General features: G+C 38.5%; 1 protein-coding gene across 3 annotated transcripts; it reads right to left on the reverse strand.

Moving 5' to 3' along the window:
• Positions 1-1,561: 1,561 nt before the first annotated feature.
• Apela (apelin receptor early endogenous ligand) lies at positions 1,562-15,948 on the reverse strand. Of its 3 annotated transcripts, XR_012441551.1 has the most exons (5): positions 15,645-15,948; positions 14,133-14,222; positions 12,135-12,196; positions 10,089-10,160; positions 1,562-3,667 (listed from the first exon to the last, which is right to left on the reverse strand). XR_012441551.1 is itself a non-coding variant. In XM_074055049.1 (3 exons), the coding sequence occupies exons 1-2, from the start codon at positions 15,718-15,720 to the stop codon at positions 14,134-14,136; spliced, it is 165 nt and encodes a 54-aa protein (XP_073911150.1). In that variant the 5' UTR covers positions 15,721-15,948; the 3' UTR covers positions 1,565-3,667; position 14,133. The 3 variants fall into 3 exon arrangements, 1 of the variants encoding a protein (XP_073911150.1); XR_012441550.1 differs by lacking the exon at positions 12,135-12,196 and having other exon boundaries at positions 1,567-3,667; positions 15,645-15,947; XM_074055049.1 differs by lacking the exons at positions 10,089-10,160; positions 12,135-12,196 and having other exon boundaries at positions 1,565-3,667.
• Between the last annotated feature and the right edge of the window lie 1,461 nt (positions 15,949-17,409).

Raw genomic sequence — 17,409 nt, forward strand, 5'->3', positions numbered from 1 at the left:
CAAACAAAAATATCAGATAAATGCACTTATAAAGAGAAAATGTTTATTTTGGCTCACAGTTTTGGAGGTTTTTGTTGTTGCAACTGAGGTTAGAACTCAGGGTTTCACACTTGCTAGGCAGATGCACCACCAGCCCTTTTGTATGTTGGGTATTTTCAAGATAGGTCTCAGGAACTGTTTGCTCAGGTTGGCTTCAAACCTCAGTCTTCCTGATCTCTGCCTTCTGGGAAGCTAGGATTACAGGCGTGAGTCACTGGCACCCGGCTGGCAGTTTTGAAGGTTTTATTTAATCCATGAACCATTGGCCTCATTGCTCTGGGACTGTGGCAGCACATCGTGACAGGAGCATGTGACTAAGCAAAGCTGCTCATCAGTTTTTTGTTTGTTTTTTAAAACTGTTCATCTCATGGCCAAGATGAGAAAGAGCCCAGGGCCCCACAGTCGCTTTCAAGGACATGTCCCAAACAACAGGAAGACTCCTACTAGGCCTCATTTCCCAAGTTGGGGACTAGGCCTTTAATACATGAGACTTAGGGAATATTTAAGATCCAAAACTATAGCAAGTGTTATCTTGATTACTGAGATTTTGAGCACTTTTTTTTTTTTTTTTTTTTGTGGTACTGGGGTTTGAACTCAGGGCCTCACAGTTGCTAGTCAGGCGCTCTACCACCTGAGCCACTCTGCCAATCCAATTTTGAGCACTTTTAAATTCTGTGCCCACTTATTTTAATTCTGGCCCTGAAAGGGACAACAAAAATGATTCATGAATGGTACAAAAGATGTCACTGATTTCAGTTTTTGGAAAGGCTGTAAGAAGAGTGAACCATGAGAGAAGAGATCAGTATGTACAATGTTCTTTGGTTCAGCACTCTCCATCTGACCTACTTCACTGGCTTACCCCAGGATTCAAATTGCTAATGATCCCTAAATAATCTTGATTATATTATGTACTATCTATCTTCCTTTGCTTTCTGAAAATGTTAGAAATTAAGAACTACACCTGTAATCCCAGCTACTCAGGAGGCAGAGATCAGGAGGATCCAGGTTTGAAGCCAGCCCCAGGTAAATAGTTTGTGAGACTGTATCCCAGGAAAAACCCATCACAAAAAAAGGCTGGTGGGGTGGCTCAAGTGGTAGAGCATCTGCCTAGCAAGTGTGAGGTCTGAGTTCAAACCCCTGTAGGACTTAAAAAGTGGTTAATTTTAAGGTATACAGATTAGACACTTCTCAACTCTCCCCAACCAGCTCTACAGTGACTAAACTATGGCTTTATGGACTGGAGACGTTATTATGCATGGAGCCCTTGGTTTAATCCCCAAGACCACAAAAGAAATTATTTGTGTGTGTGGTGCGTGTGTGAAGGACTTTTATGCTGCTCTTACCAGATGCAACACTAGTTACTGAATTTTGGTTAACTCAGAGAGTCTTTGCCTTGCTGTGATCACCTTGAATTAAGTAAAAAGATCTGCAGTAGTGGTTATCATGGCAAGTCTTAAATGCCTCAGTTAACAGGGGCAGACAGTGGAAAGAGAGACAAATACCAGGAACACTTCTGCCCTAGCAGGGCAGGACACTAACATTAAACACCAAACATTTCTAATATGAAGAAAGCACTACTAGACACTCCACTCACTGAACATTTTACTGAACAGCTGTTGAAGTTGTATGAACAGAAATCTGTAACCATTTAATCCATTTACAGTACTGAGCCTGTTTTTTAACAGTTTTTCTATGAATATGAGAATCTGTACTTGAAAAGGTACAGGCTTGCATTACATGAAGTTATTTGAATTGGATTAAGTGTTGTTTCTTACACAAAATATACAAATGAGTACATGTTTTAGATATAAATATAATTGGCAATAGCTTATGTTTCTACTCAGATGCCCTTGTAGAAAGGAATTATAATTTATTATAATTTACCCAGAAGATTTTCTAGGATGTCCTTAATAGCATCTAATTTAAATGATAATGCATTTTCTAAGACCTCTTTTGTGTGTTAATTTAATTACAATGTTTTATATAAACACCTTCCACCCAAAAGACATATTAATAAACATTGATAGGGAGACAAAATCCACGATATGGCCAGATTTTCCATTTCAAATTCTTTATATATTAACCCCAAACTTATTTTAGGAAAACAAGGGTTACTGTTTTAATGGCTTCTGCCACTCTATAATGTAAAGGAAAATTTTTAGTTAAGATTTGAATGCTTAGGAAGTAAAACATTTAGCCAAGTTATCTGGAATTAACTTAAAATTTAGTGGCAGTAAGTTAAGAGTCTTTCAGAAATACCAGATAAGAACATTTTTAGCCATTTGGAAATACTTCTCTCCATATACAGTTCAGATCTAGATAGGATAGTTTCCTTTTGGGATAATCATATCCACATCCATAAATTCTGTCTGATTTTCTTCTTGGTGGTATTAGGGTTTGAACTCAGTACTTCCTGCTTGCTAGGCAGGTTCTCTACCAGTTGAGTCATTTCTTCAGCCCTCTGACTGATTTTTTATTTGCATATTTCACCAACACAGGTTGAATAGCACCAAAGAAAAGAAAAAAAAAGCTTATCAGAATGATTAGCACTCATCTATTGTTAGGTACAGATATTAATCTCCTAGGACCTCATTGGCATAATTGTATTTTATTTATTTTTGATGGGACTGGGGTTTGAACTTAGGGCCTTCACCTTGAGCCACTCCATCAGCCCTATTTTTTTGTGTGTGTGCGAAGGGTTTTTTGAGATAGGGTCTCCAGAATGATTTGCCTGGACTTGCTTTGAACCACGATCCTTCAGATCTCTGCCTCCTGGGTAGCAAGGATGACAGGTGTGAGCCCCTGGTGCCTGAGAAGGCAGGCCTTTTTAAGGAACTATTTATGCAAAATAATCAAGGGTAAAAAACAACAAAACAACAAAAAACAAAACCAAAAAGTAATCAAGGAAATAAAACAGAACTTCAAAGGATATTAAACACTGCTTCTTATAATTAGATAATGAGAAAAAGATTCAGGAATGAACGAATGTTTCCATTTTAACATAAGATATAAAATGAATTACAATTAGCATGTTATGTTTTCTTTTGCGACTTCAAATGGATGTTGCTCAGAAAGTAGGAAATCACACTTTCATAAACACTAAAGCCTATCATATAAAATAACAGTAATGAATAGCTTTTTCCTTAGTTTCTCAATATAAATAATCAATTATTTTCTCCTTATTTTGAAGACCAGTGGATGCAATTGATTTCAGATTTAGCATTAAACAAAAATCACTCAAACATATAAAAAGTTAATGCTTTTGGATAATTATAGGAGCATGAAAAAATTTAAATTCTTGCACTTTTTACCACTAAAAAGTAGTAAGACATTAAAAAGTATTTTTCTTTTTGATCCATGTAAGAATGGTAATGTGCAGAAGAAGATAACATCATTGTTATTCAGGCAAGAAGTGTGCTTCAGACTGGAATCGCAGTTGTTTTCTTTTTAAAGAAAAACCGGGAAGAAGACAGTCCTGTGAACTAAAAAGCCATCTCAGGCACTTCAGACATTTCCTCTTTCTACAGTTATTTCTAAGCAATCACACTATTGCCATAACGAAGTTCTTTTGGGTGGCTGAGTATCTTCACTCTTCTTCGGGCACTCCAGTGAAATCAGCTAGAGATTTCTATATTTGGGAGGTAAGGGAGAAACAAACACCACATAGTAAGTACTATCCAATAGACCACTTTTCCCATGCTCAATCTTCTTTTTTTTTGCAGAACTCAGGTCCTACACCTTGAGTCACTCCATCCACCAGCCCTTTTTTTTGTGGTGGATTTTTTCAAGATCTATTTGCTGGGGATGGCTAAGAATTGCAATCCTTCTGATCTCTGCCTCCTGAGTAGTTAGAATTACAGGCATGAGCCACCTGTGCCCGGCTCCACGCTTAATTTTCTTAATAGACAAAGAGCTGTGAAAATTGACCTTTTTTTTTAGTGCTAAAAGTAGCTGCATATATTCTTACCTTTCAATATAAATATAGCTCCTGGGTTTCTTCAAAAATCTGAATTTAAGCTATTATAGACTTTCACATTACATTATTTTTCACCCAATCATTATTTGTTCAGTGATTTCCCCCTCCCCCACTTGCAATCTCAACTATTTCTTTTAATATTTTGGATTTTGATTTCTGGTATTTTTACCAGCTAAGAGAGTTGAAGCAGGCTAATAAAAAGGTATCAGAATTAAAGTATTAATTTTTAACATTTTATTAAATACACAAAATGGTATGTAGGAATCTTTTTTCTTTTTTTTGGTGGTAGTAGGGATTTGAACTCAGAGTCTCACACTTGCTAGGCAGGTGCTGTACCATTTGAGTGACTCTACCAGCCCTGTTTCGACTGGGTATATTTGAACAGGGTCTCATGAACTATTTGCCTGGGCTGGCTTCTAACCAAAATCTTCCTGCTCCATGCCTTCTGAGTAGCTAGGATTACAGTTATGAACCACCAGTGCCCAGCAATATTTAGGAATCTTTTAATGCTATTATGCTATTTAAAATAACTTAGTGGTAAAATTTAAAATAAATGCTAGTGGCAAAATGTAATTATCTAGTTTTCATTTAAGAGGAAAAGGAATCTTTTACAGGAAGAGAATTACTGATGCCAAGGTTCCTCTAGGGAGTTTATTTCTGTCACCTCCTGAAGACATGAATGAAGTTGTCATCTGGCTTCATTTTGGAAAGCTTCCACTTCCTTTACATATTGCTTTCTGATAGTGGTGAGATGTTAGCTAATTTAACATGAAAAAGATGCAGGAGGTCTAGTGGTGTAGCTCAGTGGTAGAAGATCTGGGTTTAATCCCCAGTGAGAACAAAAACACCCAAACTGACACAAACCCTGTTGTGATTTTAATCCTAACAGTAGTGAGAAGCCACTAAAGGATCTGAAGCAGAGTGAAGCTGTAACATGAAAAATAGATAAAAGAGAAGCAAAAGTGGATGCGAAAGTTGCTGATGGGCTGAGGGTGTACTTCAGTGGTAGAGCACTTGCCTAGCACATCAAGGCCTTGGGTTTCATCCCCACCACTATTTAAAAAAAAAAGAAAACAAGTAATTCTGCAAGGTAAATAATAGTACCTGAGCTTGGGTGGTATGACTTAAGATAAAAGTAATTTGGAGCTGGGATACTGAATATGCAAATGAGGACTGGATAAACCATACATTAAAAGGAAAGTCTGCAGCAACCAGACTCTCACATACACAGCCTCTGCTATAACTGTTTAGGATTCGGTGTATAACTGCCACCTTCTGTAATTTTTATCTCTCCCCTGATTCCATTTCTGGACTAACCACACCCATTAAAACGTTAAGTCCTACTTCTAGATAGCCAAACTTCAACTTCCCCAGGCCAATAATCTCCAATCTGATCATACCTAAAGCCTTCGTTTTTCACTGTAAAGTTCCTCAGTTCCTAGCCTGTCTTTGGTCCTCAACCAAACACGTGATGGTGGCTGATTTCCTTGTTATGTAAACTCTGTGTAAATGGCCCTTGCTTGATCTCATTTGAGTGGTCTTTTCTTTTTTTCCAGTGCATTATCACTAACTGTAAAGAGATAGTTGAGGCCAAAGGAATGATTGAAACAGAGTAGGAGAGGGAGATAAACCAACTCTACCTTGCAAGGTAGAATGTAGAATGAAGCTGCCTAGAAGCCAGAGCGTCTACACTCAGTTGAGAACTTAGAAGAAATAAATAATTAGTTGCTCTAGAATCTAAGAAAGGAGATTTTTTTTTTTTTTTTTTGGAGACAGGGTCTGGCTAGCAATCTGTCCTTGAACTCATGATCCTCCTGACTTGGCCTCCTGAGGGCTGGGATTACATGCCAGGATTAAAGAAGCTAACTTCTGCTGTGAAATCTGGAGGAAGACTAAGAAAATGTCAATTAGTTTAAAAATATAGAGTTGGGCACTGGTAGCTCAAGTCTATAATAGCTACTTGGGAGTTGGATATCAGGAGAATTTCAGTTCCAGGCTAGCCTAGGCAAAAAATTTGAGAGACCCCTTCTCAACCAATAGCTGGGTGTAGCACACAACTCTAATCCCAGCAAGGGAATCGAAGTCCAGTTGGTCTGGGCAAGAAGTGATTCAGGATCTTCAAAATAACCACAGCAAAAATAGCTGGAGGCATGGTTCAAGCAACAGAAGCCCTGAGTTCAATCCTTGGTACCACAAAAAATAAATAAATACATAAATAAATAAATAGAAATATGAAGATGGCAGTAAAGGGCACAGAAGACAGATTGGAGTGGGTTGAGATGTAAATGTGAAACAATGAATGGAAGATGATGGCTACAGAAAAATTACAGAGCTATGACTGAGGAGCATGTGTGTATGTGTTTTAGGGTGTAGGCTTGTCAGAAACTAAACCTTCATGTTGACATAATGATCCAAGATGGAAGAGCAAGAAGACTGAGAAAGTGTGTGTGTCTGTCCAGAGTATCCATGGAAGGATCACCATGCCTGCCATGGTATCAAGAAGAGGAGGATGGGGATGGGTGGGTTGGGAGGTAGTTTAATGGATTCTACTTTGTACTGGGGGCTTCAGGGTCATACTGTGCCATAAGATGACTTCTTTTTCCAGTGATATAAGACACAAGACTACCTGCTGAAAATGATGAAGGAAGTAGGAAAATGTTGGAAATAGTTATTGTGGTGAGCAAAGCAGCAACTGACCACAGAAATGCAATAAGGTTGCCATACAGTGGAATAGACTGAAGTTGGAGATGAACTTAAAAGTGGTTCCAGGCCCGGCACTGGTGGCTCATACCTGTAGTCCTGGCTGCTCAGAAGGCAGAGACAAGAGGATTGTGGTTCGAAGCCAGCCCAGGTAAATAGTTCATGAGATCCTATTTCAGAAAACCCTTCACAAAAAAAGACTGGTGGAGTGGCTCAAGGTGCACTGGTGGCTCATACCTGTAATCCTGGCTGCTCAGAAGGCAGAGACAAGAGGATTGTGGTTCGAAGCCAGCCCAGGTAAATAGTTCATGAGATCCTATTTCAGAAAACCCTTCACAAAAAAAGACTGGTGGAGTGGCTCAAGGTGCACTGGTGGCTCATACCTGTAATCCTGGCTGCTCAGAAGGCAGAGACAAGAGGATTGTGGTTCGAAGCCAGCCCAGGTAAATAGTTCATGAGATCCTATTTCAGAAAACCCTTCACAATAAAAGGCTGGTGGAGTGGCTCAAGGTGTAGGCCCTGAGTTCAAACCCCAGTGCCATGAAAAAAAAAAAAAAAACTGGTTCCAATTGGACTTTTTGTGTATTCTCCAGAAGCAACAACATGCCTGGATGATTTGGGGATTCTTCAGAGCAAAGAGATTAAGATATCAGAGCAAAGAAGCCTGCCTTTTGAGAATAATGGAATATGGAATTTTAGCTGGAAATAGGGAAAATGGAGAGGACCAGTACCTCTGGAAGGGAGTTCAACACTTGGGAAGGACTGACGATGTCTGAATAAAGGGAGTGACTGACCAAATAGCTGTGGATGTGCAAGACTGACTCCTAGTGGACAAGGCCTTGGGAAATCCTGTATATTATTCTATTTTTCTTCTCTAATAACAGAAGGTGGTTTGCATTATTAATTATTTTATTTACAAATATTTCATGCTGGGGGCGTGAAATATTTCAAGTAGTAGAGCACTTGCCTTGCAAGTGTGAAGCCCAGAGTTCAAACCTCAGTACTGCCAAAAAAACCCTAATAAAACAAAAACAAATATTTTGAGGGGTAACAGGCAAACAATCAAGGGTTTTAATTATAAATTGGCAATATATATAAACATATTTTTTGGCTCTACTGGAGCTTGAATTCAGGACTTCACACTTGCTAGGCAGATGCTCTACCACTTGAGCCACTCTACCAGCCCGTTTTTTGTAATGGGTTTTTTTTCAAGATAGGGTTTCACAAACTACTTGCACAGAGCTGGCTTCAAACCAGGATCCTCTTGATCTATGCCACCGGAGGAGCTAGGATACAGGTCTGAGCCACAGCGCCCCATGTGAGCTTTTCTTTATAAAGCTAAACAAAAAGTCCAACCACGAATAATAAATGATTTTGTTATTCTCAAGTAACCTGAAGAGCAATAATATTATCTGTCTTTCCAATCCATTAAGTCATGCAATAAAGTTCAGCTGATTTCAATGGGTCAATAATTAAAAACATGACTAAGAATAAATGAGGAGCTGGGTTCAGTGCTTTGCACCTATAGTCCCAGCTAGTTGGGAGGCTGAGGCGGAAGTATTGCTTCAGTCCAAGAGTTCAAGGTCAGCCTGGACAACCCACCACAGGAAAAAAAAAAAAGAACAAAATCTAAGAACCAGGGCTGGTGGAGTGGCTCAAGTGCTAGAGTGCCTGCTTAGCTAGTGTGAGGCCCTGAGTTCAAACCCCAGCACTGCCAAATAAAAACAAACCAAAAAAAACCCCCAAGAACCAAAGACTAAGGCTAAAAAGAAATTTTAGTTTCCCTGACAACACAATGCGGTGCGAATACCTTAAGTGAATAGCTCCTTACTCTGTAAGGAGAAATCAGTTTTTTGTTTTGGGCGGGGGAAGGTATTGGTACTTGAACTCAACCACTTGAGCCACTCCTTCAGCTTTTTTGTGTTGGGTATTTCCTTTTTTTTTTTCTTTCGGTACTGGGGCTTGAACTCAGGGCCTTCACCTTGAGCCACTCCACCAGCCCTTTTTTATGATGGGTTTTTTCCAGATAGGGTCTCTTGAACTATTTGCCTGGGCTGGCTTTGAACCTAGATCTTCCTGATATCTGCTTCCTGAGTTGCTAGGATTATAGGCATGAGCCAGCAGCAGCACCCTGCCAGAAATCAGTTTCTATATCTTCAGTTTAACACGCTCCCGACAGAGCTATTTCGGCAGGCCAGAAATCAGTTTCTAAAATGAGAAAAACATGCATATGTTCTATGGCCAATATAGTTATTATAATATACATTTACAATATTATAAACATCACTGTATGTTCATATTTATATACGTACATATATGTGTGTGTGTATATATATATATATATATATATATATATATATATTTTTTTTTTTTTTTTTTGTGTGTGTGTGTGGTACTGGGGTTTGAACTCAGGGCCTACACCTTAAGCCACTCTACCGGCCCATAGAGATTATTTTAATTGAATGTAGGTAGGTCTCATGAAGAAAATGAAATTTGAAAAGAACCTGGGGAGGGACAGAGTTTAGACTTAAGATGAGGGAAGGAATTCCTAGAAGGTGAAATATCTCCAGCACAGAGACAGGAAGTCAGTTTGGCCCAGCAGGTAATATTAGGAAAGAAAGCTAAAAATGTGTGTTAGGGTTTCATGACAGCTTTACATGCTAAGACAATAAGTAAAAGTCTTGTTTTATTTCTTTTAGCAGCATTTGTAGGGTGTCTGCTGTGTTCTAGGCACTGTTTTTGGGTGAAGGTACAAAGATAAATCAAACATACCCTCTGCTTTTATGGAATTTACAGCCAGCAGAGGGAAGAGTAGAAGGAAGAGGGGAAAGGCAAAGGGAGAAGAGGAGCAGTCAGTCAGCCGACACACTGTAATGTAGTGAGTAGAGCACTTTGACAGAAGTGTATAAACAGTGGTCTGAGACCAAAAAGTGAGCATCTAATACGACTGGTAGGGAATCACAACAAGGAAGATGTCCTGGAGGATGAATGATAGTGAGGAAAAGTTTAGCAAAGACCTTGCAGCAGAAGCATAGTTTGAAGAACAGCAAGAGGGGAAGAATGGGTTGGTTTTAAAGCAATAGTGGTCTGGAGGTGTGTGACCTAAGTACAGCACTTACTTAGCACGTGTAAGGCCCTGGGTTTAAACCTGGTACCAAAAATTAAAAGGAAAAAAGCTGTGAAAGTAGTGAGAAGTGCTTAGTCTTAGGATGTGATATATAGATATGTACGGAAAAATTAAAGTAATAGTAACAATAAAGAATCATAGTACTATTTACTTAGCACTCTGTACAAAGTATTGTGACAGTACAATAGGTTGCTCCATTCTACAGACCTGGAAGTAGAGGGAGGCTTAGAGAAGTAAGCGACTTACCAGCATTCACCAGAGAGGGCTATGAGACCAGAACTTGACACATGTGGTATAAACAGAGTCTTAGATCTTATCCTGTATGGAAGAGGGAAGGGAAAAAGGGTGACAGATGAGATAGCAGAGGCACATTTTGTAAGATGCTGTTTGTCAAATTATGTGAATTTTCATTGTAGTGCAAAGCTATAGGGAGAGATAAGGATTTTTTTTTTTTTGTCATTTTGAGACAGGGTCTCACTGTATAGCCTGATCAAGCCTTGAACTCATGACCCTCCTGCTGGAATTACAGGGATGAGCCACTGGCGACAAGCACAATAAGAATTTTAATCAAGTTGTGAAACTGGATTCACAGTTTAGAAAGATCAGATGGTAGAAATTAAAGAAAAAGGACCAAAACTGGAGACTGTAGAGAGCAGTTAAGAAATAGCAGTAATATTGGGGGGCTGTAAAAGACACTAAGACAGTAGCAGCGATGAAAAGGGGGGCAGATTCAAGAACTACTTCAAAGCAAAAATGATAGGCCTAGAAAACCAAGAGTGAGATGGTAACATGTACTAGTAATCTTTCATAGCACAGGGCCTGATATATTGAGAATATCTAATTTGTAACAGCCCTCTACCACAGAACTACATCTCCAGCCCCATTTATCAAATATTTCTTGAAAGCTTGCTATAGTCTGGGCATTACAAATGTGATCAAAGTCCCTGTTCAAATGGAGTTTTCACTGTAATGAAGACAGGCAGATAGTAAGCAAAGTGAATATGTATTATATATATATATATATATCAGATGACAATAGATGTTACAGAGAAAATAAATCAGGAGAATGGGATGTCATGGGTTGAGTGACATGTTATCATTTTAAAAGAAGAGTCATGAGGGAAGACCTTCCTGATGACATAGGATATTGGAACAGAAATTTGATATGGGTGAGTCTCACAGAAGCCACAGTACAGATTTACATATATAGTGTAGGCTTGAGCTCCAAGTGCCAAAGAATAGCTAAGGTGGTTTCAAATACGCAATTGGCTGCCCTGTTCAGGTCCTAAAAGGAAGAGTGATCTGTTCTAGGGTGAAACAGTCAGAATGGGGCATGGTGTCATTGAAGCTAAGGAAAACTCGTTCCATCATGTGACCTGTCATGAATAACTGACATTAGGACTGAACTGTGTTCACTGGATTCAGAAGGAAGTCAATAGAGAACTCTCCCAGGAAGAAATGGGGAGAAGGGTGTTGAAAGGAGAAGGAAGTTGCACTGCAACCTTTTCAAGAAATCTCCCTGAGAGGAGAACATGGGCTGATCACTAGAGAGCACTGTGAGACCATGGTAGCATAATAATCTCCATTTTCTCCATGAAGAAGAGTTAAGAAATGAAACACAGCCAAGCACTAGTGGCTCACACCTGTAATCCTAGCTACTCAGGAGGCAGAGATCAGGAGGATCGTGGTTTGAAGCCAGACAGGGCAAATAGTTCTCCAGACCCTATCACTCCACTCTGGTGGAGTGGCTCAAGGTGTAGGTCCTGAGTTCAAACCCCAGAACTGCAACAACAACAACAACAAAAAGAAATGAAACTAGCTGGATGAGCATTTGTCTACCATGCTTGGGGGCCCTGAGTTCGCTCCCCAATACCACATGTGCACACACAACAGTAAAGAAAGAAGGCATTAAAGGTTTGAAATACATCTGAAGGAGGATGATGGGTGCCTAAAAATGCAGGAAAGTTTTTTCCAGAGAGCCCCACTAACATCAGGGATGAAGTACTCCACTAAAGTAGAGATTCTGTGGTGAAGGGGGAGTTGGACCTAAGAGAAAGAGAGAATGGAGTGAGGAGTGAGAGCGGCCAAGGGAACAGGACAATTGCTGAAAGAGATGGAAGGCAAAGCAAGAAGTTTGGTCAAGGGGGTCAGAATCCCATGCCTGTCCTGTAGTAAGAATATGGCAGAAAATAAAGAAATAGACACATATTTTGAATGGTAAGCAAGCGTGACAATAGAGTAATTTAATGCACTAAAAGGCACTTGTACCTAAACTCTTTTTATAGTCATTACCTCTGAGAAGTGAAAATGGACGACATGGCTGGGTGGGGAGACTTTTGCTTTTGACTTCTGTACTGTTAGAAATAAATTTTATACTATGAACATGTATTGTAATTCCCTTCTCCATCTAATTAATTTAGAACTGAAGTTGGTCCAAGGTATCTATGTGAGGGAAAAACAAAACATCAAGGAAATGCACTGTTTTCTACTTAATTGGCCCAGTTATACAGGCTAGAAAATCATGCTGAGGTTATCCAGGAAGACATTAGGGGCTGGCAAAATGAGCAGAATAAAGATAAGAGCATTCCAATAAACAAGCTTAAGGTCTAAAGACTGAAGTGTTAATGTGGAAAACATCCAAAGTCAATCGTTTACCTTAACTACCTGTTACAGTCTTATTTAACCCTAACTGCATCAAACAGCCACATATGATTTTTATTTAAAGCACAAAGAAAATGGAAGTTTTGCCTTAGAGTCTACTACCTAGGTTGACAGCAGGTGACTAACAGTTTTCAGAGAACTGTCGCTGGAGGCAGGACTAGCCTAAACACTGAGCATATGGAACAGGTCTAGAAAGCTATCAGCTAACTTTTGTGAAAGATTGTTACTATTAACTGGCTAACTTAGCTTTTATTTAAATTTCCCTTTGGTTTACAAACTTGACCTACTATAAAGGTCAAAATTTCCCTTAACTTTGACAATTCAAAATTCACTACTCTGTCTTGTTTACTTGTAGTCATAATTTTTATGGCAGGTGTGATTTGTGGTGAAAGCCAAGATAAACTGTGGCTACCTAAGATTCTGTGTTTGTATTTGGTAAGACATTTTTCTCTGTATGTGTAGGAATTCTCTTGCTATTGTGAAATGCCTTTTTTCCCTCTTTGTTATTTATAGAGGAGTGCTGGGAAAATCTGGACCTTCACTCCTCTTAAGCGTAGATTTTACTGTTATTTTGTAATATGAGATTGAAAAGCCCCGTTGGAAGCATTAGCAACATACACCAAAGGATATTTCAGCATATTAAACACACTGAAAGCATGTCTCAGTCACTGTTAGTTAGCTTCTCAGGAACCTCCTACTGTATTGAAATTTCTGGATTCCCAACTACTTTTCATAATTCTGATAGCAAAGAGTAATTTGTTGTAGACCTAGGCATAGAAAACTTGGCTTTTTGTCTCAATTTCTGATAAATGCTTATTACTTAGTTGCTCTTTCTTAATTTAATTTCCTACTCCAAGGCTTTCACGGGACTTGAAAAGCATGTATTAAACAGCAGGCACGACAACCATTCTTTCCACTGAATGAATAGAGCCATAAAAGCTACAGTCTACAAACCAACTGAATAAGCTAATTCTGCCGATGCCTGTATGTGTTAACCAGCTGCAGGATATTTCTATAGGATTTTCCTTAGGAAGATATATTTTAAATGAACTAAAGACATTAAAGTAACTACAATGTAATGCCAAAGCAAATTATTTATTAGTATGAAGTGACAACTTTGGCAGTGTGTGAGTTTGACTGCTATATGTTAGTGAGGCTGGAAAAGCTGCCATGCTATTGATACTATGTTGATTTTATGTGTTAAACCTGGAAGTGTTGAGGCCTGTCTGTCCTTGTTATGGTGTCACTGGGCAAATCAGGCTAAATGCTTTCAAGTCCACACTGGCCTAAATGGGAAATATGTTTCTTCTGGCTAACATCTGGTGATTTCAGTGTTTTTTGAAACACATGTTTTAAGTTGCTTTTATAATTAAATTCTCCTGATGCTTGATATGAAAATTCTCAAACACACACAATAGTATTAACCCCAAATTAGGATTTTCCTACTCTACCCCATTTTCTTTAAAAACAATTCCCAAAACATCACATCATTTCATTCCTCCATTCATCAGTACACATCTCTTAAACTTTTACATCACTATGAGCCATTCCCACAAACTACAAAATAGGAATAAGCATTACTTGGTGTAGTTAATTACAGGTAGTAAAAGTATTTCCTCTCAGAAGTACCTCATGGGAAGGGCACTCTCGAGTGGAGGGGCACACATCTCCTGTGAGGGCAGTTAGGTCTGCACAGTTTTCTTCTCAGGGCCAAGTTAGCTGAAGGAACGAAAAACATTAGGAGCACTTAAAATGAATTATTGTGTAACCTGGAGAATGTATGAGCATTTGCCATTTGTTCAAATGTGATTATGATATAAAAAATTAATGAGATACATAGACACAGGTGTATTCCTAGCAGTGTTAACAGCAAGATCATACAGGGACAGGGAGATAAAGGAGAATGATGGAGGGGTGAACTTAACTAAGATATATTATAAGCATTTTTGTAAATGTCACAGTGTATCCCCAGTGCAACAATAATATGCTTAAAAATAAATTTTAAAAAAGATCTTAATGCTCATATCCTCCTTTTATATGATTTCTTCTAAAATGCCATTAGGTCTTATTTTATATAGGAAGTTAATTACAAATATTTTACAGGAACCTTGCCCAAGGTGTTCTGTATTTCGGAAGGGTAGAAATGGCTTGAGTAGCAATTACTGTAAACAATAAGAAAGGAATTGCTGACTTGGAAATTTTTTCCTATTTATGTAAAAGAGTAGACCAGGGGACATCACTTGAAATAACCTCAGAGTGACCACACTTCTAATTTAATTAAAAGGTAGGGTCTGAATCATTAACTAGTTATGTACTATTTCTGTTCTAATGGAAGAAGTATAGATCAAGTGAAAAATGTAATGTATTTGGATGCAATTATTATCACCTTTCTATTGAAACTTGGGTTTGCAGTTTTTGTGTGTCGGAAATTTTTTTTATTTACCAGGGCCTTGAAATCTTAGGCATTTGGCTCTTAAGTAGAAGCACATTAAAACAGTTTTATCTACTAAATATCTGTTGATTAAATACAACGTAATTGATAACATCCTTGAAAAAATGTCAATTATGCATCTTGACCATATATATTTTTGATATTTTGGGCTCTATAAGCACAGTAATAATAATAAAAACTGTGCTTTTATTTTAAAAAACACACATCACTATACAACTACAAATAGCAACTACTGACTCATTTTATGACTTCATCTGTATATCTCTCACATCGTGACTTTTACATAATGATAATTCTGTTAATTGTTGCCCTCCTGTAGGCTCTTTTGTTAAACTGCTTTAGATTTTGCATTTTATCTCAGTCTTTTAGTTTATTCACCTCTATAATGAATAGACCAACATTTCAATTTCTTTTTACTTGTAAGGACAGTTTATCCACGGTAGCTTAGGGATCAGCTTTCTTAGGAAAATAGTAGTAAATAGGCATTAATATTTAAAATGCAGCCACTTAAAAAAAATACACAAACAATAGTCCCAACAAGATTGCAAACTTCCAAAATCGTACACATTTCAAACTAACTGCACACATACCTAAAGAACTTTCAGTATAAGCACGATCACACTCAGAGATGCAGAATCACTACCAGGCATAAAAACAAGTTACCCAGCACAAATGTATCAAAGTCCTACCTGGTCTCTGTCCGTTGATAAGGAGGACACTCATCAGAAAAACAAAAAGTACCAAAAAAAACTGTTGAACTCTCATCTTCCTGCCACACACAAGTGGAGCGATGGCTCTCCAAGAAAAGAGGTCTGTAAATAGTCTGGGTAATATCTCGTGGCCCTCCTCACATCCTAATGACAGACCTCAGAGAACTACCAGCTGCGTTTTCCAGGAAGGTTAATGATCACATCAGAAAAGGTTACTGGTGTGCTGGGCTGTGGTCAGGCCTCAAGCCCCTCCTCCAGTCCTCCCTCCTCTCCCCTGTCACTCCCCTTTATTTCCATAAGCAAATATTGGTGAAATAGACCATTCAAGCATGCAGTAACTTCAGTGGGAAGTCTATGCAGAAAGCTCCAGGGAGAGTGACTTAAATTCAGTCTGGATATGGAGAAATATGTAAAACAAGGCGTGGCATTGCCTCCTCCCTTCACCATTTGCATCTGTTTAAACTTTGCATTGCCCAGATTGGTCCCACATGCAGAAACCCATGGAAATGACAGGAAGTCTCTCTTTTGTCCTTTTCACAAGGAATTCTGAGAGCTCTAACTTAAGACTCCCCAAACGCTTTGTGCAGAACATGTGCTGAAATGCTTTATCTCCACCAAACCTACTACAAAGCAATGTCAATTATATGAATTGCTTAATCTGTGTGGGTTTGCATCATTAAAGATTCCTGAGGTTTAGAATGTTCTGAAACAGATCTGCCAAATGTTTATATTTTTATTTTCTTAAGTGCAATTTAGAAAGTAATGGGGTTCGTTTCATCTGCAAACATCCAAGATTTTAAAAAAGGGAGTTCAGACAAGTCACAACTTGTGAAATCTGTGTTCTGTTATAAATTTATATGTGGTAGAATACCAGACTAACATGTCACAGTCACAGAAATTAGAGATGGAGAACTTTCTTGTTCATCTCCCAGTGAATTAAAAAACAGTGTAGTCTTGTCTTTTGCACACAGGCACCAAGATCTCGTTTTGTTTTTAAGTGCTTCCTCCTATGTAATATATAGCTGTTAGGAATAGAAATGACTGTTGGTAAAATAAACCAAAAGGATAGTGTAGTACATTCTGAGATACAAGTAAATCCCAAGCATATGTAGCTTGTGACCTGCAGGAATTTTGCTGGGTGTGGCTTCTTTTGATCCAGCTGGTTGGGAGCTAGGGGTATGGCTCAAGTGCTAAAGCATCTTCCTAAATTCAGGTAGTAGGTACACTACCTAATATTTGAAATTAGTGCACAATTTGTCTTGATTTTACAAATCAGTTTGTAAAATTCCCTGCCTGTCTAGTTATATGTTCAAAAATGTTTTTTTCAGTACTGGCTTTGAACTAAGGGCCTACACCTTGAGTCACTCCACCAGCCCTTTATTTGTGACTGTTTCTTTGTTTTTTTTTTTTTTTTGAGATAGGGTTTTGCAAACTATTTGCCTGGGGCTGGCTTTGAAATGCGGTCCTCCCGATCTCTGCCTCCTGAAGTATCTAGGATTACAGACGTGAGCCACAAGCACCCTGCTCAAGGTTTAGTTTTATGATATTGAAGGGCTTTCAGAATGACAAAGAATTTGTTCAAATTTTTAAGCTCCCAAAAATTTAGTACACAGGAAAACAGCTAGTCAATAGAGTAGAGTGTGAAACAAACTGATAGAAGGCAAATATAGATTTTAGCAATATAACTTCAGGTCCAGTTTCAAAGTTTTGGTAGTAAGCCAGGTGTACTGGCATGTACCTATAA

This window comes from Castor canadensis, chromosome 14 (genome assembly GCF_047511655.1).
Source record: "Castor canadensis chromosome 14, mCasCan1.hap1v2, whole genome shotgun sequence".
Lineage (NCBI taxonomy): Eukaryota > Metazoa > Chordata > Mammalia > Rodentia > Castoridae > Castor > Castor canadensis.

Bases quoted from the DNA above. Each gene is read 5' to 3' on its own strand.
- Apela (XM_074055049.1), bottom strand. From the start codon at position 15,720: ATGAGAGTTCAACAGTTTTTTTTGGTACTTTTTGTTTTTCTGATGAGT. The intron at 14,223-15,644 runs GTAGGACTTTGA...TCGTTCCTTCAG, and splicing joins TATCAACGGACAGAGACCAG to CTAACTTGGCCCTGAGAAGA.